At 45.9% G+C, this 25,226-nt stretch overlaps 2 protein-coding genes across 8 annotated transcripts; both read right to left on the bottom strand.

Moving 5' to 3' along the window:
* Positions 1–149: 149 nt before the first annotated feature.
* Positions 150–10,442, bottom strand: LOC111850399 (GMP reductase 1-like). 4 transcript variants are annotated; one of them, XM_023824260.2, is made up of 10 exons: positions 10,310–10,442; positions 9,102–9,198; positions 6,690–6,809; positions 6,502–6,585; positions 5,953–6,126; positions 5,674–5,755; positions 5,408–5,514; positions 5,041–5,083; positions 1,871–2,030; positions 150–1,430 (listed from the first exon to the last, which is right to left on the bottom strand). In XM_023824260.2, the coding sequence occupies exons 2-10, from the start codon at positions 9,186–9,188 to the stop codon at positions 1,250–1,252; spliced, it is 1,038 nt and encodes a 345-aa protein (XP_023680028.2). In that variant the 5' UTR covers positions 9,189–9,198; positions 10,310–10,442; the 3' UTR covers positions 150–1,249. The 4 variants fall into 4 exon arrangements, with proteins under 4 accessions (XP_023680028.2, XP_023680026.2, XP_023680027.2 ...); XM_023824258.2 differs by having other exon boundaries at positions 9,102–9,593; positions 10,310–10,409; XM_023824259.2 differs by having other exon boundaries at positions 9,102–9,507; positions 10,310–10,398.
* Positions 10,443–12,003: 1,561 nt separating this feature from the next.
* LOC111850438 (E3 ubiquitin-protein ligase MYLIP-A-like) lies at positions 12,004–24,970 on the bottom strand. 4 transcript variants are annotated; one of them, XM_072715937.1, is made up of 7 exons: positions 24,634–24,970; positions 23,500–23,690; positions 17,063–17,223; positions 16,008–16,205; positions 15,553–15,717; positions 13,892–14,273; positions 12,004–13,608 (listed from the first exon to the last, which is right to left on the bottom strand). In XM_072715937.1, exons 2-7 carry the CDS (start codon positions 23,563–23,565, stop codon positions 13,441–13,443), a joined length of 1,140 nt encoding a protein of 379 aa, XP_072572038.1. In that variant the 5' UTR covers positions 23,566–23,690; positions 24,634–24,970; the 3' UTR covers positions 12,004–13,440. The 4 variants fall into 4 exon arrangements, with proteins under 4 accessions (XP_072572038.1, XP_072572035.1, XP_072572036.1 ...); XM_072715934.1 differs by having other exon boundaries at positions 17,063–17,248; positions 24,634–24,966; XM_072715935.1 differs by lacking the exon at positions 17,063–17,223 and having other exon boundaries at positions 24,634–24,968.
* Positions 24,971–25,226: the final 256 nt, after the last annotated feature.

The following is a 25,226-nucleotide window of genomic DNA, read 5'->3' as shown; positions in this document are numbered from 1 at the left end:
CCACTTGAGGAGGTAAATATGGCCCAATAATGTCCTCATGTAAAGAATTAGCAGATTGCTATTTTTATCTTAACCAAATAACTTGTGGTTTATTGTTTATTGCTTCTAATCCACTGGACATTCAAATCAGGATGTCACTAGTCACAGTCTTTAGTTTTGCCTTTAATTTCCAAACAGTTTCCATACATAGACCCTCTGTCAGAAACAAAAGCCAAACCTATATAATCTCTGCAACTTGTTCTTTGGCAGAAAGCAATTTATCACAGCACGCTGAAACGCAACATCATGCAAAGGCAGCTGAAAGATTAATTCCTCTTGCAGAACTGCACTGCTAAGATGTGTAACTAATGAAAGTTTGGTACTGAAGGTGGAAAAAATGGTGTGTAAATTACTCGGAGGTACAACCACTAGTCACCACTAGGCGGAGACATAACTGTCTGTTCAGCCGTTCATAAAGTCACTGCATTAACAGCACATTTTGTAGTTCTACTGAGTCATCACATAATAATGGAAATGACACTTATTGGTTCATTATCACTTCATACATGATATTTTAACTCAAATCCTTTAAAGTGATACCCGATACAGGGCCACACAAAGTCATGGCAGGGCCTCATATCTGAACCAATGCTACCATTATCCATGCTTGCACACTCATGGGGCTCCTAGTGTCTGGACCCCTACGAGCATTCCCCTTTCTCCCCCCTTATGGAAATGTAACACTGTTACTAGCCAGGGAATATGACAGCTGAAAACCAAACCACCTGAAACATTGTTCAGAATCTTTTCGATTCAAGTTTTGTATCAGTGAAGTCATGCGCATGGTAGTATAAGACCTGCCTCTACATACATTGGCCACATTCAGAATTCTGCTTGTGTCCGAGACAAATTCTATATTCTGGTGCTAACATAGAGCGAGCTTTTCCATTTTGCATTGTCAGCTGAACAGCTAAGGGACATGCAAATCTCTCTATAGTCTGAGTTTACTTACATTCAACACAGGAGTCCTGAGTGAAATACAGACGATTTGCTGTGATACCAAACTATGGCTTTGTCAGATTGAACAGACGCCTGTACCAAAATAAACCTGTTTCACAGCACAGGTCACGTTGTGTACTTGGCGCCGAGTGTAAAGAGAAAGTGAATGATCTGAGGACTGTACAAAAATGGCCATTCATCTGCCCCAAAATCTGTGGTGTGGGTCACGCTGGGAGTGGAGTGTGGGAGCTGCTGGGCGTGAGGGCACTGACTAGCAGAACATGTTACTCGACTGCTGAGTGACCCTGATGAAGGTCGTCCGTTGGCTCAGCTCCTTCAGCTTTGTGGCCCCCACATAGGTGCAGGTGGAGCGCAGCCCCCCCAGGATATCCAGGATGGTGTTCTCCACGTCGCCCCTATAGGGCACCTCTACTGTCCTGCCCTCGGATGCCCTGAAGAAAAATGTGGGTAATAACTAAACACTGCTTAGCAATAAATCGCTCTTCAAAATTAGCTACAAGTAAAAATCGTTAATGTAGCATAAAAACCCAGCATACTCGAGATATGCTAATATGATGCTCTGACAAAATTTCATACATATTTTGAAATCCACTGACTTGATTAATGTGCAATAAAAATATACTGCGATAGAAACCATCAGTGAGGTAAACACACTCAGGGACTGTTCACTTAAAGGGAATTTACTGTCACATTTAGCTAGTGATTATAAGTTATTTTAGTGAAGGTGTGGGCTGGAACGGGAAACATATTTTACATATGCTTGCATGACTTGGCATATATTAGCATTCCTTACAATCTATTAGCATGAATTTGCATCGTCTTTCACTCGACTGTGTCAGCAGGTTCCTCGCTAAGGTGCGTCTTCAGGTACCTGTACTCTGCCACTCTCCCCATGTACTTCTTCATGGCTGTGTCGGAGCTCATCCCGTAGAAGAGCTTCACCTTCTTGCCATTCTTCTCAATGACGTCGCCCGCACACTGGTCATGTCCCGCCAGCATTCCTCCCAGCATTACAAAATCTGCCCCCGCCCCTGTCGGCAAATCCAAGCATGAGCAGACACAGTGAGGAATATATAATAATCAGTACTCAAGAACTGTACTATATTAATGAAGTCAAACCTGCTCACTGAAATTATCACAGGAGCATAGAATGCTGAAGAGGCTGTCACCCACTTGGGGGGGTTCACAACATGATTTCCATGACTTGTTTATAAAATTAAAAAAACATGAAGAAATATTATCCAATTTGCCACCTTATCGTGGTGTAAGGGTTTGTGTGCCTCTGTGATCATAGGAGCTATGTTGCCGTGGGAAATTGCCCCTGCTTACAGTCTCTCAAGGGAAAGTAGTCCTAGGTGAGCGGCCAGATTAAGTGCAATGTGCAAAGACCCCTACGAGGAGTACAATAGAGAGAGATGTAACCCCGCCAAGACTGGGGAGACTGGGGCCCCGCCCTGTAACCAAGCCTGGGGAGGGAGTTCATGGCCAGGCCGCTACTTGTAGGGCTCGGCTGGGCATAGCCCGAAAGGGTTACATGGGTCCACCCTCCTGTGGGTCCACCACCTGCAGGAAGGGCTGTGGGGTTCAGGTGCAACATAGGTGGGGTGGCAGTTGAAGGTAGGGGCTTCAGACTGATTTTTGGTGATTAAATCTGGCTATAGGTACATGGTACGTAACCTTTCTGGTGGGAAAGGAGTCTTAGCTGGCGTAGGAGGTAGAGAGATACCGTGGCTCGGGCTCTGGAATCAAACTCCTTGAGAGGGGCTGGACTCAATTCCACTCTGGAGTTGCCCATGATGAGAGGGGCCAGGCAGGTGTGGGTCTACTTATAGCCCCCCGGTTCGGTGCCAGTACGCTGGAGTTTATGCCGGTGTACGAGAGGGTCGCTTTCCTTCTACTTCATGTTAGGGGATGGGCTCTGACTGTTGTCTGTGCACCAAACATCAGCTTTCCAGTATCCAGCTTTCGTGGAGACCTTGGATGTGGTGCTAGAAGAGGTGCTCTGTTATTGGATTCAACTGATTATCATCTGGTGGGGAGTTGGATCTGATGGTGGGAGAAGATGCCAGATAGACCTGTTAGACCCAAACATATAGTGAGGGTGTGCTGGGAGTGTCTTGGTGCAGGCCTCTGCCCAGGAGTTCTTCAACTTGCAGCTCCAGTATAATTTCTCCTGCATCCCAAGGGACTTTGGTGAAGCCATGGGGAAGGACTTTTGGTCAGCCTCGAAAAGATTCTGGCAAACCGTCAGGTGACTCAGGAGGGGAAGCAAGGCTTCATCCATGCTGTTTACAGCAGGGATAGAGAACTGTTGACCTCAAAACAGGATATAGTCAGGCAGTGGAAGGAGTATTTTGAGGATCTCCTAAATCTTATTGTGTCTATGTGTGTTTTGTGGACTTGGAAAAGGCATACAATCATGTCCCTTGGGGGGTCCCACATGAGATACTTCAGGAGTATAGGGTATGTATGGGGTCCGCTGTTGTGGTTCATAAGGTCCCTTTATAAACAGAGAACAGAGTGAGAGCTTGGTTCGCATTGGCAGTAGTCAGATGTGTTCCTGGTGGGTGTTGGACTCCACCAGGGCTGCTCCTTGTCTCCCATTCTGTTCATAACATTTACGGACATAATTTCTAAGCGTAGTCAAGGAGCAGAGAGGGTCAGGTTTGCTGGCCTCAGGATCACGTCTTTGCTCTATGCAGATGGTATAGTCCTGTTGGCTTCATCAGACTGTGACCAACAGCATGCCCTAGGGAGGTCTGCAGCTGAGTGTGACAAAGCTAGGATGAGGATCAGCAAGTCTGAGGCCATGGTTCTCCCGAAAAGGGTGGATTGCCCTCCTTTGGTGGGGGATGATTTACTGCCTCAAGTGGATGAGTTTAAGTATCTTGGGGCCTTGTTGACAAGTGAGGAAAGAAGGAAGTGTGAGATCGACCAGCAGATTGGTGCAGCGTCGGTAGTAATGTGAGCGCTGTACTGTTCTTTCGTGGTGAAGAGAGAGTTGAATCGGAAGGCAAAGCTTTTGATTTACCAGTTAATCTACGTTGTGACCCTCAACTATGGTCAAGACCTTTGGGTATTGACTGAAAGAATGAGATCGCTGGTACAAGTGGCAGAAATGAGTTTCCTTCGCAGGGTGTCTGGGTTCTGCCTTAGAGATAGGGTGAGGAGCTCGGACATTCAGGGGGAGCTCAAAGTAGAGCTGCTGCTCCTCTGTATCGAAAGGAGTCAGTTGAGGTAGTTCAGGCACCTAAGTAGTATGCCTCCTGTATGCCTCCCTGGGACGGTGTTTAGGAAACATCTAACTGGGAGGGGACCCCGGGGCAGACCCAGGACAAGGTTGGCCATCCCCCTGGTTGGCCTCCCCAATCTGTGAAATGTACCGAGGGGGACACCTCCCCCCGATTGGCGAAATCTACCCAGGGGGACCCCCCCAGCAAGCCAAATGGGGGTTGCCATATATTTTAGGGATCATGAGCTGAAAAGTTTGGGAACCCATGTATTAAGGTACCATATTAATACGACATAATTGCCAAATAATACAACGCAACTGTGATTACCAAAATTATGGGATTTCTAGGAATTTCTGGGATAGCCTCGTAATTTCGTGCCACTTTAAATATGGTGTGTAAAGTATAGCCAGTGACACATGCCAGCAAGTCCAGCTCTTTACCGCATTTCCTTCCCATCCCTGGAGCGCCCTCTGGTGGTGCTATGGCAGCAAGCTCACCATGGGTTGCACGAGCGACACGCATGGGCGTATGCGAGTCATAGCCAGAGTCCCGCTCCCAGTCACATCTGACAGGCTGCCATTTCACGCAAGGGCTTTCGGAATGCATTTGCTCCCTAGCCGGTCGCGACACTAATTATAAAACTCAAAACTAGATCAAGGACAAGGAGAGGGCACTTGAAACCAAGAGCTATTCACACATTTTCCAACCAATTCATATTTTTTTCTGAAATTCTGAAAAGGCTTCTCTAAGCCTTTGAAATGGCTGCTTCTTGACACTCGTCTGCATTAGTCTCTTAGCTGATACTCACCAAATGCTTTGGCTACATCACCTGGGCAGCTACAGCCTCCGTCCTTGTGAACAAGATAAACCACGGATGGAACTCAACACTGAAAACACTTCTTCTCATTCTGGGGTAACATTCTCCATAATATATAAAGTCTATATAACAGATACAGAAATGTTTATTAGCTTGGCTAGAAGAAAATGTTTAAAATGCATAATTTTATATAAAACACAAAAAGCTATATGGTAGCTGCACATTTTCACTTTATGTCATGTGAGATCTTCGGTGAAATGTGAATTTCTGACCTAAAGTTCCTTTTAGTTGTTGATAAATGAGATATACTCTGCATGATGAGTAGCAGAGAAGGGAGATGGCGTCTTAGGGAACTCACCGAAATGATGTGTCCCTTTAAGCCGTGAGCTGAGTCTGCACATTCAATGATGCCGCTCAGTTGGGGGTATCCAACCCCGGTCTTGATGCGGGTTGTGCAAACAGAACCTGTTGCAATATGACACACAAGCTTCTTGCATAAACTTGTGCCTAGAATCCACAGTATGCACAGCACTCCTTAACACCAATGTCGAGGATGACTGATTTTTGAGACCTGTTCCTATTTGGACAGGATGTCAGAAGATGGCGGGGGGGGGGGGCACTGACCTGGCCCGATGCCTACTTTAATGATGTCAGCCCCCGAGAGAATCAGCTCCTCCACCATCTCCCCGGTTACCACATTTCCAGCCTATCAAGTGTTAGAGAGCATCATGGGACCATGTGTATGTGTGTGTGTATATATATAGTTTGTTGTGCATGGACAATGACAATCAAGATATTCTATTCTATTCTATTCTATTCTATTCTATTCTATTCTATTCTATTTAATTATATCCTATTCATTTGTTTATCTAAGAAGGCCTGGATGAAGGTACAGGGCCTTACCATGATGGTATGGTTGGGGAACTTGCCCCGGACGGTCTTGACAAATTCAACAAAGTGCTCCGAGTACCCATTGGCCACGTCCAGGCAGATGTACTTGATGGCGGGCACGACCTTCAGGATGGTACACAGCTTCTCAAAGTCTGCCTGGCTGCTGCCAGAGCTGACTGCAACATGCTGAGGAGAGAGGATGGGTCACCTTGTTTATTTATTTGGTTTTCAGCTAGTATCTCTTGCCAATTAACAGCTAAATGCTATAAAACATTACGAAAAGTGTAAGATATATTTCGTATAATTCGATTGTAAAAAGTACGTTACACGGCATTGATTTTACTTGCGGATCCTAATAGATACATTAAGAAATTAGCATTTGACTTCAGAGCAATCAATCTCAATTTAACCGTTAACTATTTATGACCGAACAGCGAGGTACGCTGGTGCAGTATCTCCATAACAGCACCTTAACCATATGGACCATGGTAACCGTATGGACCACAGGAACTGTATGGACAATGGGAATGCCAGTTTAATGGCTATCCACTCTTGACTCACCTCCAAACATTCTGGACACCTGTCTGCAAAGGCCTCCCAGTCCTCTACGGAGTAGTGTTTATGCACAGCTGTGAAGAGGGTGTGCTACAGTGGGGGAGGAAGAGGAAAAAAGCTCAACGTCAAGCTCAAGCATGACCAGCCTCCTGTACCCCCACACGTCGATGCAGCCTCCCTGAGGGGGGACTCACTTTACACAGTGCTTGTGCGATCTCAAACGTGCCAGTGGTGTCCATGTTGGCTGCAATGATGGGGATGCCATGGTACTGCTGCTGGGAATTTCGGAACGTGAATGTTCTCTGCAGGTCCACCTGGGCAGCGAGAGACTACTGTAAGGGCCACCATTACCCATAAGTCTCCAGGGCAATATCCCAGGGCAAACACAGTGGTCTAACCAACGGGTTGCTCAACTACTCTTGTTAACAGGTTGAGAGTTTTTGGAGGTGTAACAATGAGGCTTTAAGACTACAAATCAACACATTCCAGTAGGCGCAGCATCAGACAGGATGCCCTTATATTATCAAATCATTTTTACTACGTAAATACTACATGCATGCAGATGCAGTACACATTATACCAGCTTTAATTTTAAAAAGGAGCAAGATATTATTCAATATGGGTAAACCCTATCTCCGAGAAGTGATTTTGCTGCTGCCATACAACTGGCAGGGCCTGGTCATGGCTATACAGCTCCAAACAAAGGCACCATCCAGAACATTCTGCCTTAGGCACGAATGCAGACCAACCCAATGGCCAGACCACAGCCAACTCACAAAGGAACCAGCCAGCACAACAAGGCACAAAAAAAGGATTCCTCTCCTTTTACAACCATGACAGAAAACTGTTTTTGTTAATGTAGACATCCCGACGCTATCTTTATATTCAAGTTTTCATCTTTTTTTTAATTATATGTTGTATTCATTCAGTATTTATTTATGCAATTTTGACCCCTCTTTAAAATGAGAATCTGTTCCCTACACCATACTCTGCATGTAAATTAAGAAATTGAATAATATCCCAGTCTGGCTGCTTAATATGCACCTGGTGTTTTGATCAGCACCATCAACAGCAGTTAACGTCTCTATGCATCCTCCTAGGAAAAGGCATAACCGCGTTACGGCTGAGAGGATGGCTGTCCACGGCCCATAAAAGATTCAGGATCCGGATCCTCCTGACAAAGAGGCGCTAAATAATTTATGGAACTGAGTGAAATGGATCCTGGAACGTAATGTGTAGGTCCATGGATTTAGACAATCAGAGTCGATTCTCTCTCCTCCGATAGCCTGGTCTCAAACCAGAGTCCGGACATGTTAATCAATAGCTAAACTAACACAGGGAGGTACAGAGCTATGTTCCTTTCTCCTATTGGACAGCACAGGTCAGTATAAAGAATTTCAAGCGTTCAAGAGTTTCAGCCATGATTGTTGCAATGGTAAGCAGTGCACACATTTCCTTAAATCATTTACTAGAGAAAAGGATTTCGGGGGAAGTGGTATGTCAAGGAGAAGAAAACCAAGGAAAGGTAGAACAGATGCAAGGTCAACAAACATACACAGAACATGCAACTCCTGTAAAAATGTGTTAATACATTTGCTTTTAGGATAAATAAGTACATTTTTCTACACTGCCAAAAAATGCAGACTGAAGGCAAGTGCAAACAATCATGATCCATAGAAGGAAAAGAGAACAAACAGCTTGTCTGGTTATTCATTAAGACATTTGATTTGTGGAGTGAAACAAAGTAAAGATAAGATACTTTTTCAATAAAGGAAGCCATGAAGGTCTCGCTCCTAACAGAGAGACCAGGCTACAGGTGACATTGGGTTTAGGGTTAGGGGTTAGGGTTAGGGTTAGGGTTAGGGGTTAGGGTTAGGGGTTAGGGTTAGGGTTAGGGCCTGCGCAAGACAGAGACGGATGCTGAGAGGAAGTACCCCTACCTCTCAGTGATATTGTCATGCAGCAAAGGGAAGAAGGGAGTGGTTTGTTTACGTCCACTGGGTACATGGATCAATATTCATACTGCTGTGTATCTCCTGTGTATTTCAGGCCTACTAACCCCAGGAATTAGTGATTTATAGTGAAACTGGCTTTTGCTAAAGAGTTTCACAGAGGTGGTTCTATTTGTTTAGAGAATACATTTTGCGTGCATCACTGAGAATGTGGTCATTTGGTGCAAAGTGTTTTGAATAACCATGCTCAAAGCCAGTCACATTCAACACCAGTTTTTTGGTAAGGATGCAGTGATCTTGCGGGGACAGTTGTGTCTTTTTGTAATTCGGCAGTAACTAATGAGAAATCCGCGTCCAATGGATGACAGGAGGTTTCGCTCAGGGGATTCCCATACGAATGATTATGTCATTTAGAGTGATAGTAGCTTTGTATCTTTTAGGGTAAAATTGGGCCTAAGGCAGGTAACCTGGAAGATGTCGGTAACACGGATGTGCCCCCCTTAAAGGTCACCCACAGTACACCCAGGCTGTGAGCTGGGCTGAGGGCAGCTGCTGCGGTATTTGGTGGTGATCGCCGATCTATAATGCCTCACAGGAACCACACAGCAGACACGTGACAACTGGGCGGGTGGGGGACTGAGACAGGCGGCTTACCTCCAGGCGGCTCTTCAGGCTGCTCCGTTTGGGTCGCAGTAGGACGTCTTTGAAGTCCAGCTTGAGGTCGACATCTACCCGCGGCATGGCGATGGACCTGAAGGTGGTCAAGGCGGCTTTCCTGAGCCTGGCTGCAATGGTGTCGGGCCGCGGGGCCCCAGGCCCAGCCTCAAACTCCAGGCGCCTCAGAGGTTTAGAATTTGCAGGGGGCTGCCGCAACCCTAGCCCGCATGGCTTTGTCTTTCAAGGCCTCCCTCCTTCTCTCTCTCTTCCCCCTCACTCGCTTCCCCCCCACCCCTTCTTCTCTCCGATCGCAGAGCTGCTGCAGCTACAGGAGCTGCTCCCTGGCCAGCTGACACAGTGACTGCAGAGGATAGCCGGCACTGCGGTACTGCACAGGGAAGCACTGGTGCAGTATGGGAGGGGACAAAAAAGAAAAAAGGAAAGAAAAAAAAACGCCTCGTGTGGCTAGGACACAGTGAAATCAATACCCTGAGCGAGTGCGTGCACACACGTTACACGCACGTGGAGGGAGGGGGGAGAAGTGAAGAGAAGCAAGAGAGAGAGAGAAACAGGAGGTGACTGCATGTAACACACAGTTGCTTAGTGCATGCATTAAGAAATCCGTTTATTCAAAAAAAAAATTTAAGGACAGATTGATAAACCGTTCATCATGACGTGATTTCCCAGTAAAAGATGCTGCCATAATTTTCATCAGCCGCCAGAGGACACTGACAATTTGAAAACGGGCTGTCCTATGTACAGTAGCAGAAATTAAGTGAAAAACCAGGCTTGGCCACAAGGTGGAGTTTTAAAAAAAAAAAAAGGTTGCTCGTTTTCAAGTAAAGAAGGGAGTAAGTAAACGTATGTCACTGTAAAATGTATTTTAAGCTAAAAGCGTAAAATTGCATAAAAACAAACACACAAAAATGGGACACAACCAGCAGAAAAAAATCTTATCGAGACACTACTTAAGCTGATTACTTAAGTTACAAAAAACTGAAATGTAACTATTTTTAACCAGTGCCGGTGTTCATAATAGATGGCTTGACAAATCGCCCAAGCGTTTACGTACTACCATACTTTCCATCTCAATGATCTGGAGACATTCAGCAAAGATAATGACGGACGAGTATAAAAAGAAACAATGAAGTACAGACAGTGACTAACATTAACTGAAAGCCCTGTTCAACAAGCTTACTTCTTACCTCTTATTCCCGCTGCTGTCCGATCAGGACACAGGAAACGAGCCTGGCATTGCACCGCGGAACTTTCCAGGTGTCTGGCGAACGACACGGCAGCCATGCGGGACACACAGTGATTACCATGCACTGCAGCAGCCATGCGGGACACACAGTGATTACCATGCACTGCAGCAGCCATGCGGGACACACAGTGATTACCATGCACTGCAGCAGCCATGCGGGACACACAGTGATTACCATGCACTGCAGCAGCCATGCGGGACACACAGTGATTACCATGCACTGCAGCAGCCATGCGGGACACACAGTGATTACCATGCACTGCAGCAGCCATGCGGGACACACAGTGATTACCATGCACTGCAGCAGCCATGCGGGACACACAGTGATTACCATGCACTGCAGCAGCCGGCAGACACACCTTTCTAATGCATGATCGGGAGAAAAGTCTAGACGGACCGCATATGGCTTTAAGGGTTCTTGATGGATGATGAGAAGCAATACATCCCCTATCTCTTGTTGGAATCATTTTCTAACCTACCCCCAGTCCACTCACTTTCCATTATAGCGAGAAGTGATTAGTTTCTATATATTGCTGTGATTTCTGCAGGTTTCGGACACTGTTATTGTATGTAATATGGAAAGTAGGAACAGTATTAAGTGATATTTGACGCCAGGTGCATTGGCAGAAATAATTCTATGTGTGGGGGTTGTTACAGTAATAGTAAAATTTATCACCCATGTATTGATTGTGCCACTGCTTCTATAAGCCTATGAATGATCTAATTGGTGCTGAATCAGGATTTTTGCATCATATTCGTGTCCGATTTTTTTATTTGTTCATTGGAAATGAAATGGTGTCTGAACACCATTGCGCGCATCTTTGATCCACAATATCCGCCGTTTCTAGCAACTTGCGGAAGCATGATTAGCGAATTATGAAGGAAATCAAGCAGTTAAGATGTTGTGTACGACATGTAATGGTAGGACGCATAGAGGAATCCCTTCTAGGAAGTTAATGAATTCATCACTCGACTCGAGGGAAAAAAACTAATCAAAGGAAAAGATTGCCGTTGAATACCCACCCCCCAAATTTGTCCACCTTGGTGTAGCAGTACATTCTCTAAACCAGTGTTTTTCAACCCAGTCCTTGGGGACCCCCAGAAAGTCCACATTTTTGCTCTCTCTCAAACAGGCCCAGTTGAGAAACACTGCCCTAAACTGTAAGCAGGCCACCTTACTAGCATAAATGAAGCTGTCAAGTATTTCTGCAGGTCATGCTCAATGGGGGCCACACTTCATATTCTACCCTTTCTGGACAAAGGGGTGGAAAGTAATCTACAGATTAAAGGCTGAAGTGGATCTGGAAGAAAACAACTGGGAGCACGGGGGCACTGGGACGCAGGTGGTAAGGCTGCCTTGGGTATGGGTTTACTGGGAAATAAAGACACGGATCCATAAATAACTAACCAGTAAAAACCGATCAGGCAAGTGGAGAGTGACTCAAACTTGTAGAGGCACCTTCCTCACCTTCCAGATCTTTAGCTCCTGTTCAGATGGTCAGATGGTAGCCCCGCCCTCCCCCTCACATGACCCACATAAAGTTAACGGTTACGGCTAAAGAAAGCCTGTTGCAAAACTGCATGATATTAAAATGGTTTATTTATATATATTTTTACATGAATATAAAAGTACAATTAATCAACCCAGATTTTGACCTTGGGGGGGAGGGGGGGACAGAACATTTTCATGTGTTCGACAGCAGTCACTGACAGTGTGATCTCACAGTAAAATACACAAAGGACTTAGAATATGCTCCACTTCTGCCTTAGTGTCTGACAAAATCTGCAAAAAATCAAATACATATAAAATATAATCCTGCTACATTAAGATAAACCCAATATATAAACCTTTGTAGGTAACAACAGAGTGTGTGTGTTTGTAATTATTACATTGTGGCGACCAGATTTCCCCACAATGTGATAAAAACCTGTCAATTTTAACTTGTGGGAAGATGTTTTTGGTCCCCACAAGGGCAACCTCAATTTTATAAAAATCGGTGAATGCAATCAAAAGACTAAAAAGTCATATTTTGTCTGGTTTCTTACAGTATGGTTAAGGTTAGGCTGGGTAAGGGTTAGTGTTATCAGAGCTCAGATTACGGTGTTCCCATGGAAATTAATGGAATACATGAATATATGGACTGTGTGTATACTACTGCGGTATACACGCACTCTTTAAATGGGCCCCTAGCCTTTAAAAGCAGAATATATTGCACTAGCAGACACATTTACCTAGAAGTTGGTCACATGAGACTGAAAACTGGAGCTAAACTGGCCAGCATACCTCTCAAAAATATGCAATCCAAAGTACAACAGCTCCTGAATGGCAAAGTGTGCATGAGTAAAGCTTTCGGGAGCCTCTTTGAAACGACACAGCTTATGTCAGGACGTGTGAAGTGACTGAGGACACCTGCTAGCCTGAAAGTGCATTAATGCGCTTAGGACATTTCAATTAAATATTTGAAAAACACATCAGGTAGAATTTTTCAGACACATACTGTAGGTATTTATATGACTAGTCAAACGTGCAAATGTGCTTCATACTCAGTTACAGTCTTTGTGAAATTACAGAACCAGCCAGATATGCAGATTGTTTGTTAAAAATCCAGTATGTGTCTTAATGTTGCTTATACTCACATATAATGTTTTCCCAGTTCCCTACATATAGACTGTTTATAACGTGTAAAATTTACAAGTGAAAAATATGATTCTTAAATATCAACTTAAAAGGTATGTGAAATTTAGACATACAACTACATGTTTGAACCTAGTAAAATATACAAATAATTTCCTCTTCTCGTATAAAAGGCAGTGTTGAAAAATATAAAACGAAAGACTTTGCTATAAAATACAGAAAAATTAGAAAGGAATGGTGGTTCTATCATTTATAAATTCAACTGACCTCTGAAAAATATACATCTTTTAAAAAGAAACAATTCGCTTCAAATGATTTCTGACACGATGTAGATGTGGTAGCCAAAGTAACAGGTGGCTGTTGTGCTGAACAGTGAGAGCTAACCAACAAACAAACAAACAAACAAACAAACAGACAGACAAAAATAACATGCTGCTTCATGTCGAACAGATTTTTTCTGAGGGGGCCAAACAGCGTGCTGATGGCGGCCCCCTGTGGATGGTGACATGGGCGCCGGCTGTCCTGGGCAGGCCCATCAGGCTGACGCAGGCGGGGAGGTACACATGCTGCACCCGGTCCACCTCCGAACGACACACTGGGCACGACTGGGGAGACACCAAAAGGTCACATTACTCTTGACTCCCCCCTGCAGGTCATGTGAGTGCACTGCTACAGAGAATCATAGAGGAAATGAGTATCAAGTAATGCTTGATCATGTAAAATACATCTATCAGATAATCATTACCTCACATTTCATCATTCAGTTGATGCATTTAACTAAAGCAGCACAAAATTTTGCCCATAAATGCAGTCGCATACTCCTCTTGGGTAGTACGGGTTAAAAGCTTTGCCCCAGACTACTACACCATGATACGACCCAACAACTACCTGGAGCTGAGTGGCACAGTTCTGGCAGCAAACCATGTGACCACAGGGGCAGAAGGTGGCGTCGATGTCCCCTTCGCAGCACAGCATGCACAGCAGCGCCTCCCGCAGTCTCTCCAGTTTCTCCAGCAGGGCGCGGCTCTGAGGGCAGCCACTGCAGCCATCCGGGCCGTGACCGGGCGAGCGGTCGGAGGGTATGAGGTCCGCCACACCGGCGCGGTACAGCGCCCGGCGAGCCTGCTCATACGCCTCCTTGGATGTGCGCCGGATGTCGAAGACGTACTTCTTTCCCAGGCTGACATTCTCGTTGAGGAACAGTGAGGCCAGGTGACCCTTGAAGTCACGGCTGTACTGCATCATGACCGCATTGGTCACTGTGTCACACCTGTGGGACACGCAAAAACCCCCTTAGACTTCTGGGAGGGACTCTCGTCCAGTCAAACTAGAGCCAGAACTTCAGACTGGGCAGTGTGGTGCAGCCAGCCAGGGGCGGCGCTAGAGATTCTGGGCCCCATATTATATTATATTATATCGGGGCCCCCAACCCAGACAAATCCAATTGCATTCCAAATATTTTACGACCCCTGGGACTCGTCCTAACTCCTCCCTCCATCCCCTTTACAGCTCTAAAATGTTTAAAATTTGAACGATACTTTTTGCATGAATGACAAAGTGTCTGAAAAAAAATTATTTTATGCCCAAACAAAATCTCTGACAGCCACCCCCGCCCAACCATCCCTGCATGAAGCCTGTTGTTGGGAGGTTACTCGAGGCCATAAAAAAGCAAGAACAACAGTTTCTCTTTGACAGACATGACTCTAGTGCATGACTCTAGTTTTCTTCATGCAGATCAAAAGAACAAAGATAAAAAAGATCAGATGCAGAGAATTTACAGTAAAACTCGTGACCCTGCCAGAGCCAATAAGAGAGCAGCTTTCTGGGACATGTACTCGCCTGTAGAAGGCGTGTGTCTCGGTGACAGCGCGATAGCATGTACTCACTTGTAGAAGGCGTGTGTCTCGGTGACAGCGCGATAGCATGTACTCCCCTGTAGAAGCCGTGTGTCTCGGTGACAGCGCGATAGCATGTACTCCCTTGTAGAAGGCGTGTGTCTCGGTGACAGCGCGATAGCATGTACTCGCCTGTAGAAGGCGTGTGTCTCGGTGACAGCGCGATAGCATGTACTCCCCTGTAGAAGGCGTGTGTCTCGGTGACAGCGCGATAGCATGTACTCGCCTGTAGAAGGCGTGTGTCTCGGTGACAGCGCGATAGCATGTACTCCCCTGTAGAAGGCGTGTGTCTCGGTGACAGCGCGATAGCATGTACTCGCCTGTAGAAGGCGTGTGTCTCGGTGACAGCGCGATAGCATGTACTCGCCTGTAGAAGGCGTGTGTCTCGGTGACAGCGCGATAGCATGTACTCGCCTGTAGAAGGCGTGTGTCTCGGTGACAGCGCGATAGCATGTACTCGCCTGTAGTGTAGAAGGCGTGTGTCTCGGTGACAGCGCGATAGCATGTACTCGCCTGTAGAAGGCATGTGTCTCGGTGACAGCGCGATAGCATGTACTCGCCTGTAGAAGGCGTGTGTCTCGGTGACAGCGCGATAGCATGTACTCGCCTGTAGAAGGCGTGTGTCTCGGTGACAGCGCGATAGCATGTACTCGCCTGTAGAAGGCGTGTGTCTCGGTGACAGCGCGATAGAGCCCGCTGGCCGCCCTGGTGCTTATCAGCTTGAACAGCAGCATGGTGCTTTTGCCGGTTTCCCTGGTGACGGTCAAATACACATTCTTCCCAGACTGGGTTGCTACCTGAATGACTGGATAAGCAAGCCTTTAAAGAAGAGAAGATAAAGAAAAGAAAGAGAGAGAAAAAAATCCAGGAAAACAAAATAAATTAATGTGAAACAGATGCTAAAACCCTAAATATGTCAATTTAATCCCCCCTAATTGCCTAAAAAAATACGACTTTCAATAGCACTTATTGAATAAGTATGACAATAGAGAAGGACAAGCTCTTGGAAGATATATGGATGGATGGATGGATGGATGGATGGATGGACATTAATCCAAGTCAAGCCAGTAATATTATGCAACAACCCCAGTGTTTTTTTTATGTCACACCTGTTTATGAGACTCAAGTCCTCCTTGCAGATGAAGACTCCTTCGGGCCCGACCCCAATAGCCACTCTCAGACCCTCTCTGTCCCGAGCTCGGTGCCATTCCACACCGTAACGCTCCAGCAAGGACACCAGCTGTAGGGCCCGGTACTCCGCTGAGCGGGGGCTTATCCCAGCCAGGGATTTGTGCCTGGAAACGATGCTGCCGATGGGGGGGGGGGGGGGGGTGGGTAGGGGACGAGCCAGGTGATCCCTCAAATTTAATGGCTGTTGTTGGCCCCCACGCACAAATACATGCACACAGCCAACAGCACAATTAGGGCCAACTGTCTTTCCACTTAGTCTCCACAAAACACCCAAAAAACCCCAGAAAAAAGCAGCTGAAATACTGCACTGGACAAGTAATTGTGGTGTAATTAGCAGTCTGCTGTTGGCCTTTATAAGTACGAAGCGGAATGAATCGGGTGGTAGCATGCGCTACCTGCAAGCGGTAAGATAATTATACATTTTGTAAACATGGAGAATATTTTCCAAAGACAAAAGACCACAGATCATACATTAAACAAAACTATTAAACTGTGACCAAAACCAAGAGATCTGACCTGCTTTAAGCTGGTTTTATCATGCTTAAAACCAGTAAGGGAACATTTGTCTATATTTAATCTGAATAACAATTATTAAACTTCGGTACAAGCCAAATTCCTTTGAAAATATTTTGGTCACGTTACATTAACAAGCTGGAAATTTTGAGCAACATAAGTAAATATAGGGATAAGTGGGCTGGAACCATGCACTGATCTTTCAGGAAAATCTACATTCCCTGGCCACTGATCCATTGTTGCTGAGGCTAAATATGTCAGGTAATTGCAAAAAAAAATACAAATAAATACACACAGACATCTGGACGACGATGATAGTTCATTGGCAGAACACTCGGGCACCTGAGAGTAGATTTTAAACCAATTATCCAATAAGATTGCTGAGCCAGTGTGTGCAGAACGTTGGGTGCATGTGGAGGTCACGGCAGCCCAGAAGCATGAGGCTGACACTAGGTGTTACCTCTGCATGACATCCAGGCCAGGCTCCTTCCCACAGAGCTCAGAGTAGCGGTACTTCGCCGTGGTCTGGTTGTAGTCCCCAAACTCAGCCTGGGCCAGCAGCGCACTGAGGTCCTCTGCCTGCTCTCTGCTCGTCTGCAGGTGTCCTCTGAGGAGCTCGTCCTTCACGTGCATGAAAAAAAAGTGCCTGATTGGGGGGAGGGGGGGGGAGATTGAAAAACAGACTGTGGCGTATTTCAGCTGAACTCGGAGCAGATCAGATAAACAGCACCTTTCTTCGACATGAAATCAGCCGCTAAATCCCTCCGCATGTTGACACTGTCTTTTGGCCCAGAAGTTAAGCTGAAACGTACATAAAGCTGTCATGAATCATACTCCCCTTTTTGGAAAGAGAGACGCCTTCAGCTTTTCACTGCTATTCATCCAGATTTGTAGACAACTAGCATTCAACACAATGTACAGTAACAATAATTATTCTCTGCAGGTCTGAGAGTCCGTCTGGTTTAAATCTGTATGGGAGCTGGCAGGCCGACGTCACAAAGCACGCCATGATGTTGTGGTGCAGTCTAGTGTTAAAGCTGTATGGGAGCTGGCAGGTCGACGTCACAAAGCACGCCATGATGTTGTGGTGCAGTCTAGTGTTAAAGCTGTATGGGAGCTGGCAGGTCGACGTCACAAAGCACGCCATGATGTTGTGGTGCAGTCTGAGGAAAAGCCACAAAGACAGGGCAGAAAAGCACACTGTCTATTAATTCCTCAATGACTATGAGCCCAAGGTCAGACGTCTCATCCGCACTGCAACTTGACACAGCCTCATAACATCGATTCAAAGCCTTGACTTTCCTGCCTATTGCTTCAATGCAGGGCTAAGTAGATATAACCATACAAACAGCTGACATAAAAGACTAACATGTGGCTGTGCTTTATAAATTTGTAGGTCAAATCCCTAAAATAGGCTGCGTGATGGCTCAGTAGGTATCACTGTTGATTTCCATCACCAGGGTTGCGGTTCGAATCTCTGCTCTGTATGTGTGAATTTTGCATGTTCTCCTGAACATTTGCATGTTCTCCCTGAAATTAAAGTTGATGTACGTCTCCTAGTGTTGTGCGGGTTTCCTCCAGGGCGGTGTCTCCTAGTGTTGTGCGGGTTTCCTCCAGGGCGGTGTCTCCTAGTGCTGTGCGGGTTTCCTCCCGGGCGGTGTCTCCTAGTGCTGTGCGGGTTTCCTCCAGGGCGGTGTCTCCTAGTGCTGTGCGGGTTTCCTCCAGGGCGGTGTCTCCTAGTGCTGTGCGGGTTTCCTCCCGGGCGGTGTCTCCTAGTGCTGTGCGGGTTTCCTCCCGGGCGGTGTCTCCTAGTGCTGTGCGGGTTTCCTCCAGGGCGGTGTCTCCTAGTGCTGTGCGGGTTTCCTCCAGGGCGGTGTCTCCTAGTGCTGTGCGGGTTTCCTCCCGGGCGGTGTCTCCTAGTGCTGTGCGGGTTTCCTCCAGGGCGGTGTCTCCTAGTGCTGTGCGGGTTTCCTCCAGGGCGGTGTCTCCTAGTGCTGTGCGGGTTTCCTCCCGGGCGGTGTCTCCTAGTGCTGTGCGGGTTTCCTCCAGGGCGGTGTCTCCTAGTGCTGTGCGGGTTTCCTCCCGGGCGGTGTCTCCTAGTGCTGTGCGGGTTTCCTCCAGGGCGGTGTCTCCTAGTGCTGTGCGGGTTTCCTCCAGGGCGGTGTCTCCTAGTGCTGTGCGGGTTTCCTCCAGGGCGGTGTCTCCTAGTGCTGTGCGGGTTTCCTCCAGGGCGGTGTCTCCTAGTGCTGTGCGGGTTTCCTCCAGGGCGGTGTCTCCTAGTGCTGTGCGGGTTTCCTCCAGGGCGGTGTCTCCTAGTGCTGTGCGGGTTTCCTCCCGGGCGGTGTCTCCTAGTGCTGTGCGGGTTTCCTCCCGGGCGGTGTCTCCTAGTGCTGTGCGGGTTTCCTCCAGGGCGGTGTCTCCTAGTGCTGTGCGGGTTTCCTCCCGGGCGGTGTCTCCTAGTGCTGTGCGGGTTTCCTCCAGGGCGGTGTCTCCTAGTGCTGTGCGGGTTTCCTCCAGGGCGGTGTCTCCTAGTGCTGTGCGGGTTTCCTCCAGGGCGGTGTCTCCTAGTGCTGTGCGGGTTTCCTCCCGGGCGGTGTCTCCTAGTGCTGTGCGGGTTTCCTCCAGGGCGGTGTCTCCTAGTGCTGTGCGGGTTTCCTCCAGGGCGGTGTCTCCTAGTGCTGTGCGGGTTTCCTCCCGGGCGGTGTCTCCTAGTGCTGTGCGGGTTTCCTCCAGGGCGGTGTCTCCTAGTGCTGTGCGGGTTTCCTCCCGGGCGGTGTCTCCTAGTGCTGTGCGGGTTTCCTCCAGGGCGGTGTCTCCTAGTGCTGTGCGGGTTTCCTCCAGGGCGGTGTCTCCTAGTGCTGTGCGGGTTTCCTCCAGGGCGGTGTCTCCTAGTGCTGTGCGGGTTTCCTCCAGGGCGGTGTCTCCTAGTGCTGTGCGGGTTTCCTCCAGGGCGGTGTCTCCTAGTGCTGTGCGGGTTTCCTCCAGGGCGGTGTCTCCTAGTGCTGTGCGGGTTTCCTCCAGGGCGGTGTCTCCTAGTGCTGTGCGGGTTTCCTCCAGGGCGGTGTCTCCTAGTGCTGTGCGGGTTTCCTCCAGGGCGGTGTCTCCTAGTGCTGTGCGGGTTTCCTGTGTGACAGTTCCAGACAGTCCATGCTTTTGCTGAATTTGGAGGGAGCAAAAATGTAGACTGTCTAGCAGGAAGCTGGGAGGTAGCAAAAATGTGGACTGTCTGGGGGCCCCGAGGAGCAGATTGGAGAACACAGCTCTGGGGGCTCCTCCTGCGATTCATGGCTAATTAGTGTCTCTAAACTGCCTCTAGTGTATATGGCCTGTAATGTATTGGCATCCCATGCAGGGTGTACCCCATCCTTGTGCTCTATGCTGTCTGGAACAGGTGACCCTAACCAAGATTAACAGTTGAAAGATGTAAATCAGTATAATGAATTTTTCACCCCTTTAATTGTCCATGGAATAAATCACCCTAAAATGACAAGGGCTCTCCTTGGTATAGGAAAATATTGGGATTATAAAGTACTGTAAAGTATCAGTACTGAGGATACTGCCCCTCCACAATGGAAGACGTGTTTCTTGCACTAGTGAGGCTTTAATTTCCTGTTGAGGACAAGGCAGTGGCAAAGATTTAGTCTAAGGCCATGTTTCCCAATCTGGTCCTAGGGGACCCACTGTCCTAGGGGACCCACTGTCAGTCCATGTTTTTACTCCCTCCAAGCTCCCTGCCAGACACGTACCTCCAATCTAGTCAGACAGATAGTTAATTCAAAACCAATACTTTGACCTACATCACTTTTCTTAATCAGAACAAAATGAAAAAGCACCACCCCCACCCTCACAGAAGCACATGCTTGAGTTAAAGGAAATGTGTTTTAAGTTTAATGAACAACCATGCTCTGTCTTTAAGACGCACAATGGGGGTGGGGCGATATTTTTCAGAAACACAGAGCAGATTCACAGGACCTAAAAAATACTCACGCACAATGAATCTGTGTTCGAAAACATTGGTCGACGTAAAAACATCCTACAAAATATCCCACCGTTCCCCAAATGTTTAACTTCACTCGAGAGACTTTGTTATGGTTGCATTGGTTTGTTCAAAAGTGTGTCACCCATTTTCTACCTGGACTCATTTGAAATTAAAGTTGATGTACATCAACTCCAGTAAAAGCGCTACCCACCCATCCCATTTAACAATTTGCTTTGGAATCTTACAACTTTTAAAGGCTTCTACTGGAAGAGCTACTGAATCTGACCTTTGCGATACATAATGTAATTGGTAGGTGGCCTTAGAGTGCTTGCAGCACAAACCTTGAATACTTCCAGAACAATGTTTATTCTTTAAAAGTTATTTTAGCCACTCTGCAGTTGTTCAAGTGTTTCACCGGACAATGTAGCACACATATTTGTCCAGGGAAGCATCCAAAGAATACAACTTTACACTTATTTATACTGGACATATTTTACTGAACCAGTTCTGACTTGGTGCCAAACTAGAGTATGACTAAGATACAGAACATCCAGGAAACCAAGGTGCCAGTTGTTTTGTCACAAGTCCAAATTACACTGCTAATGCTCTTAGTACCTTTTAGCATGAGCTGACGACCTGTCATTCAAAAGCATAGATACCAGATGTCTTTCAATTGTTTCTCACAGTGGAAAAAAGTGTTTGCTGACAGAATTCCAACATACAAAAGAGGTGTGCAAATAAATCCTGACCAGTGAAAGTTGCTCAGGGATGACCAAGGGCAGTACAGCGAGGTTTGAGTCTTCAGCCTGTGCTGACACAAGACTAAGATCTTTTGAGAAGCTATTTTCTTCCTTCTAGCGGATGCTTTGGTCCAAGTTGACATACAACTGTGACCTGGGCTCAGAGCCCAACAGCGGTAAGATTACTTTATCAGTCAGGCGATTTCAATGCACAACTTCAGAGATGTCAAGTGACAGTGCTACCCAACGGGCCACAGCGCCATTACTCAGGTAACGCATTTTACACCTATTAAATCCCGAGGAACTTGTGAGAACACTTTTGTTTACTTTCATCACAGCAGGTTTATATAACCCTTTTCAATGGCGCGGATCTGCGTGGTTATGTAACCAGATGGAGGGAAACACTAAGCAGTGTTTGCATTCACAACACAGAGAGCCACTGTTCACCCTGACAAACAGCACAAACTGCTTCACCTGTATCTCACGCCCATGTGCACGACGAATGGTTCTCCATGCAATCCTGCTCCCTAGCTGGTATCTGGCTCTTTCTAGCCCATACCTGTCTAATCCCTCAGTGTTACAGCATCAGAGAGCCCCCCCACCCCCACTGCAAATTTACAAGCTCGACCGATTTACGCAAAGCAGAGGGCCTGTGGACTGAGATGAACTCATATCTGGAAGAAGGTTAACTGTCAGACCCTGCTGTTACCTTTGGGTGTCTGGATGGATTTAAAGATAAATCCTTTTCCATATTAAAGCTCCTTTATGAATAATCAAGCGAAAAGGCCAAAAGTCAGTCAAAACATCTGGTTAATCACAGCAATTCAACACAGTGCACCCGTCTTCTCATGTTCTCTTTTTTTAATCTTAATCTTCAAATAGTTTAAGTGACTGCTGCTTGTATGTAAAGCTCAGACATATTATAAACAGAAAAATTAACCAATTTTTTTGGAAAACAACACATTTCAAAATCTCTCAAAATTACACAACCTTACCAAAATGCTGTTCAAACAGAAAACAAACAAACAAAACCCTAAGAGACAGTTTACATTTCTGAAGTACGGTTCTTGGTCAAGCTACAGTGAAATTCTTCTGTGTTTAAGAAGCGTGGGAAAATTACCATATGTCTGTATCTTAAAGGGCAAGATGTCCTTCATTGCAGCTAGTTTGGTATTCTCTCAGATTTTGGACACACTAGGACCATGTAAATACCCCTCGTCAGTTACTACACTATGGCAGAACTTGACGGCAAAGCTGTATACAAAGATTTATTTTTTTTTAAAACAAACAGAAGAATTCATTGTGTGACAAAGAGGACATCATGAGTCAGACATACAGTAATGTGTGACTCACAATCTGATCTGTCAGAACTTGTTCCTAATCAACAGACTTATATTAACTACTAAAGCTTTAACACTTTCAAGTGTGTTCCCCAAATATACAGAACAAATTAAAGGGTAATTCTATCCAAAAAAAAAACACACACGAGCACGAAGGGCATTTTCTAGACAATGTTACAAAGTTATGCATGCGCCATGAAAAAGAATTTGCAGATTTCTCTAAAAACCTTCACCATGTCACACACAGATACATCTGCTCCTGTTAATATTTTCATTAGCAAAAAATGACTCTCACTTGCTGTCCACATTGTTAGCATTGTTTATTTTTACATTTTTCTCATTGTCAGCCCCTGCCTTGCATTGTTTACTGCATTTACACATATAACCTCTTTCAAAACCAATACTCCAGCATTTTGGTATTTTAACTGAAACACACAGCCCTCCAATACATAATTCTAATTTTGCATCCCCAATTCACCCAGAATTTTTGGTGCTATGAAAAGGTAAGATGGTCCATGACCACAGACTTTGCTAGGAACTGTATTCCAAGTGCCAGATGCTGATTATTACCCAAACATCATAAAATTGTATGAGATCACTTTGTGGGTTTAGGGACCTTGGTGGTACAATATTAGGGGAACTTCCTGATGCCTAACACCCCCACTGGAAGCAAACCTATGGTAGATCTGCATGAGAACTTCCAGCCACTCGTCATTTTTTCAAGTGTTTCACCAGACAATCTAGTTAAACTAACCAACTGGAACAGGTGTGCTGAACATAAATACATGGAATGACCGATGCTATTTAAAAGGAGGCTTGAGGAGCCATCAAACTCTACCTTGTCTGTTCCTGTAGTATAAGATGGGGCTCCACAAAGAACTTGACTCGTAGCCTCAGTCTGCATGGAGTCAAGCAATCCATCTGCTGGGAGATCCTGTTTCTGAGATTCAGCCACAAGCTTTCCCCTTTGCAACCCGTGTACTGCAGTCCAAAGTAATCCACTTCTATGATTCCCAATTTCCCACAAACCTGACAAACACACGACACAACACTCAATATGTACCTGGAAGCAATCAAGGATTCACAGAGGGGGTTAAATGAAACAGATGTGGTTCAGTTTAACTATGACCAATAAAGATACACAGTGCCTGGTCTTTAATATCAAAATTAGTACCCCTAACCCCTTCCTATGCATTTATGCCAAGTGCAAAGAAGATGTGCTATTTCAACAGTAAAACCTATTACCTTTTTTCGTGTTTGAAATGTACGCCAGCAACTAATTACGGACAGAAAGTGGGCTTAAAGCACTTCTTCCCCACTGCGATGCATCTAATCGGCTCTTGCAATGGAATATTATGTAAGCGGTTGAGTGCCGCCCGACGGGGCCCGAGCTGTGAATGATATCCCACTGGATCGCGGAGCTACTATCACACAAACAGTCCGCTTCATCATGCACAAATACTCGCTTCAATTGGTAAATATGCCTTATATTTAATTATTAAATATGTGATGCATGCGACCGGCTTCAGATTTGTACTATATGTTTCAGCCAGAACAATTTTTACCCATTCTGTTGGTAGCAAATGTAAACATAGAAAATGAAACAACCAATAATTCTACTGATGTACAATAATTAATAGTGACGACTACATGAGTAGCTGAATCGAACATTTTACAAGTTCAAACAGTTAAATCGGAGCCCGGAATCGTTTATTTCAAAATAAATTAAACCCATCCACTTTCCGATTAATCCAAAACATTGTTATCTTATGCATTTCATGTCCAACTAAGGGGATACTAACTCTAAGTGTAACGTCTACTTTTATCATGGATAAAATAACCAACTTGGCACCTTCGCCATGATTTACGGAAACGTACGTATGAATCTCCAGCTGCTGCATTTCAGCCCGCCGCTATGTGCCCGATCGGCTCATCCAGCGGTGGCATTAACACAGTTTCGGTCATACGGTACCTTAGTCAAACAATCTTCACCATTTGCCTTCGCCTTCACCTCCACCTCCATCACAACCGAATCCGGTCGGCTGACATGGCAAAGCATTTTCTGGCCTTTTAAATTATTTATCTCTGGCCTGTCGATCCTTCACGGATAATGACAAACTTTACCCTCGCCCCCTTCTTATTAAAACCCCGCATCCGACCACCTTATTTAAACTTCCCACAGCTCCTTTCTGTCCAGCGTTTATCTCTGCCGGTTGCGTTCCAGACGCGGCAATTTGAAGACCAGAGTCTCCCCCTCCTTCGCAAAACGTCAGCTAGTCCTGCCACTGATTTTTTCTGCTTTACAAAAAAATACAGTAGCCTATGTATGATACAAAAAAGAAAATTGTAACTGGAGCCCTCTTCTGGTTGCTGTGGAAACTGAATCAGGCTTCATTTCCAAAAAACGTAAATAAAAACATGCATTCATGCCTTTTCGAAAATGAGACGATCAGGCCACTGTGACTTCGAAAGCATAAACCGGCACATTAAAAAATGTATCATCACGATGACTTGCAATAGTAACAAAAGAAAACTGTAAAAAGGTAACGTAAGACCAAGCATTTT

The sequence above is a fragment of the Paramormyrops kingsleyae genome, chromosome 9 (assembly GCF_048594095.1).
Source record: "Paramormyrops kingsleyae isolate MSU_618 chromosome 9, PKINGS_0.4, whole genome shotgun sequence".
NCBI lineage: Eukaryota > Metazoa > Chordata > Actinopteri > Osteoglossiformes > Mormyridae > Paramormyrops > Paramormyrops kingsleyae.
This window is presented reverse-complemented; position numbering and strand designations above follow the sequence as displayed.

Excerpts from the sequence above, each read along its gene's own strand:
- LOC111850399 (XM_023824260.2), bottom strand. The coding sequence starts at position 9,188 with ATGCCGCGGGTAGATGTCGACCTCAAGCTGGACTTCAAAGACGTCCTA. Across the intron at positions 6,127-6,501 it reads GGTGTCCAGAATGTTTGGAG|CATGTTGCAGTCAGCTCTGG; the intron begins GTGAGTCAAGAG and ends CTCTCTCCTCAG. Across the intron at positions 1,431-1,870 it reads GGGAGAGTGGCAGAGTACAG|GGCATCCGAGGGCAGGACAG; the intron begins GTACCTGAAGAC and ends ATTTTTCTTCAG.
- LOC111850438 (XM_072715934.1), bottom strand. The coding sequence starts at position 24,720 with ATGCTTTGCCATGTCAGCCGACCGGATTCGGTTGTGATGGAGGTGGAG. Across the intron at positions 16,206-17,062 it reads GGCCTGGATGTCATGCAGAG|CATCGTTTCCAGGCACAAAT; the intron begins GTAACACCTAGT and ends CCCCATCGGCAG. Across the intron at positions 13,609-13,891 it reads ACTGTGCCACTCAGCTCCAG|TCGTGCCCAGTGTGTCGTTC; the intron begins GTAGTTGTTGGG and ends GTGTCTCCCCAG.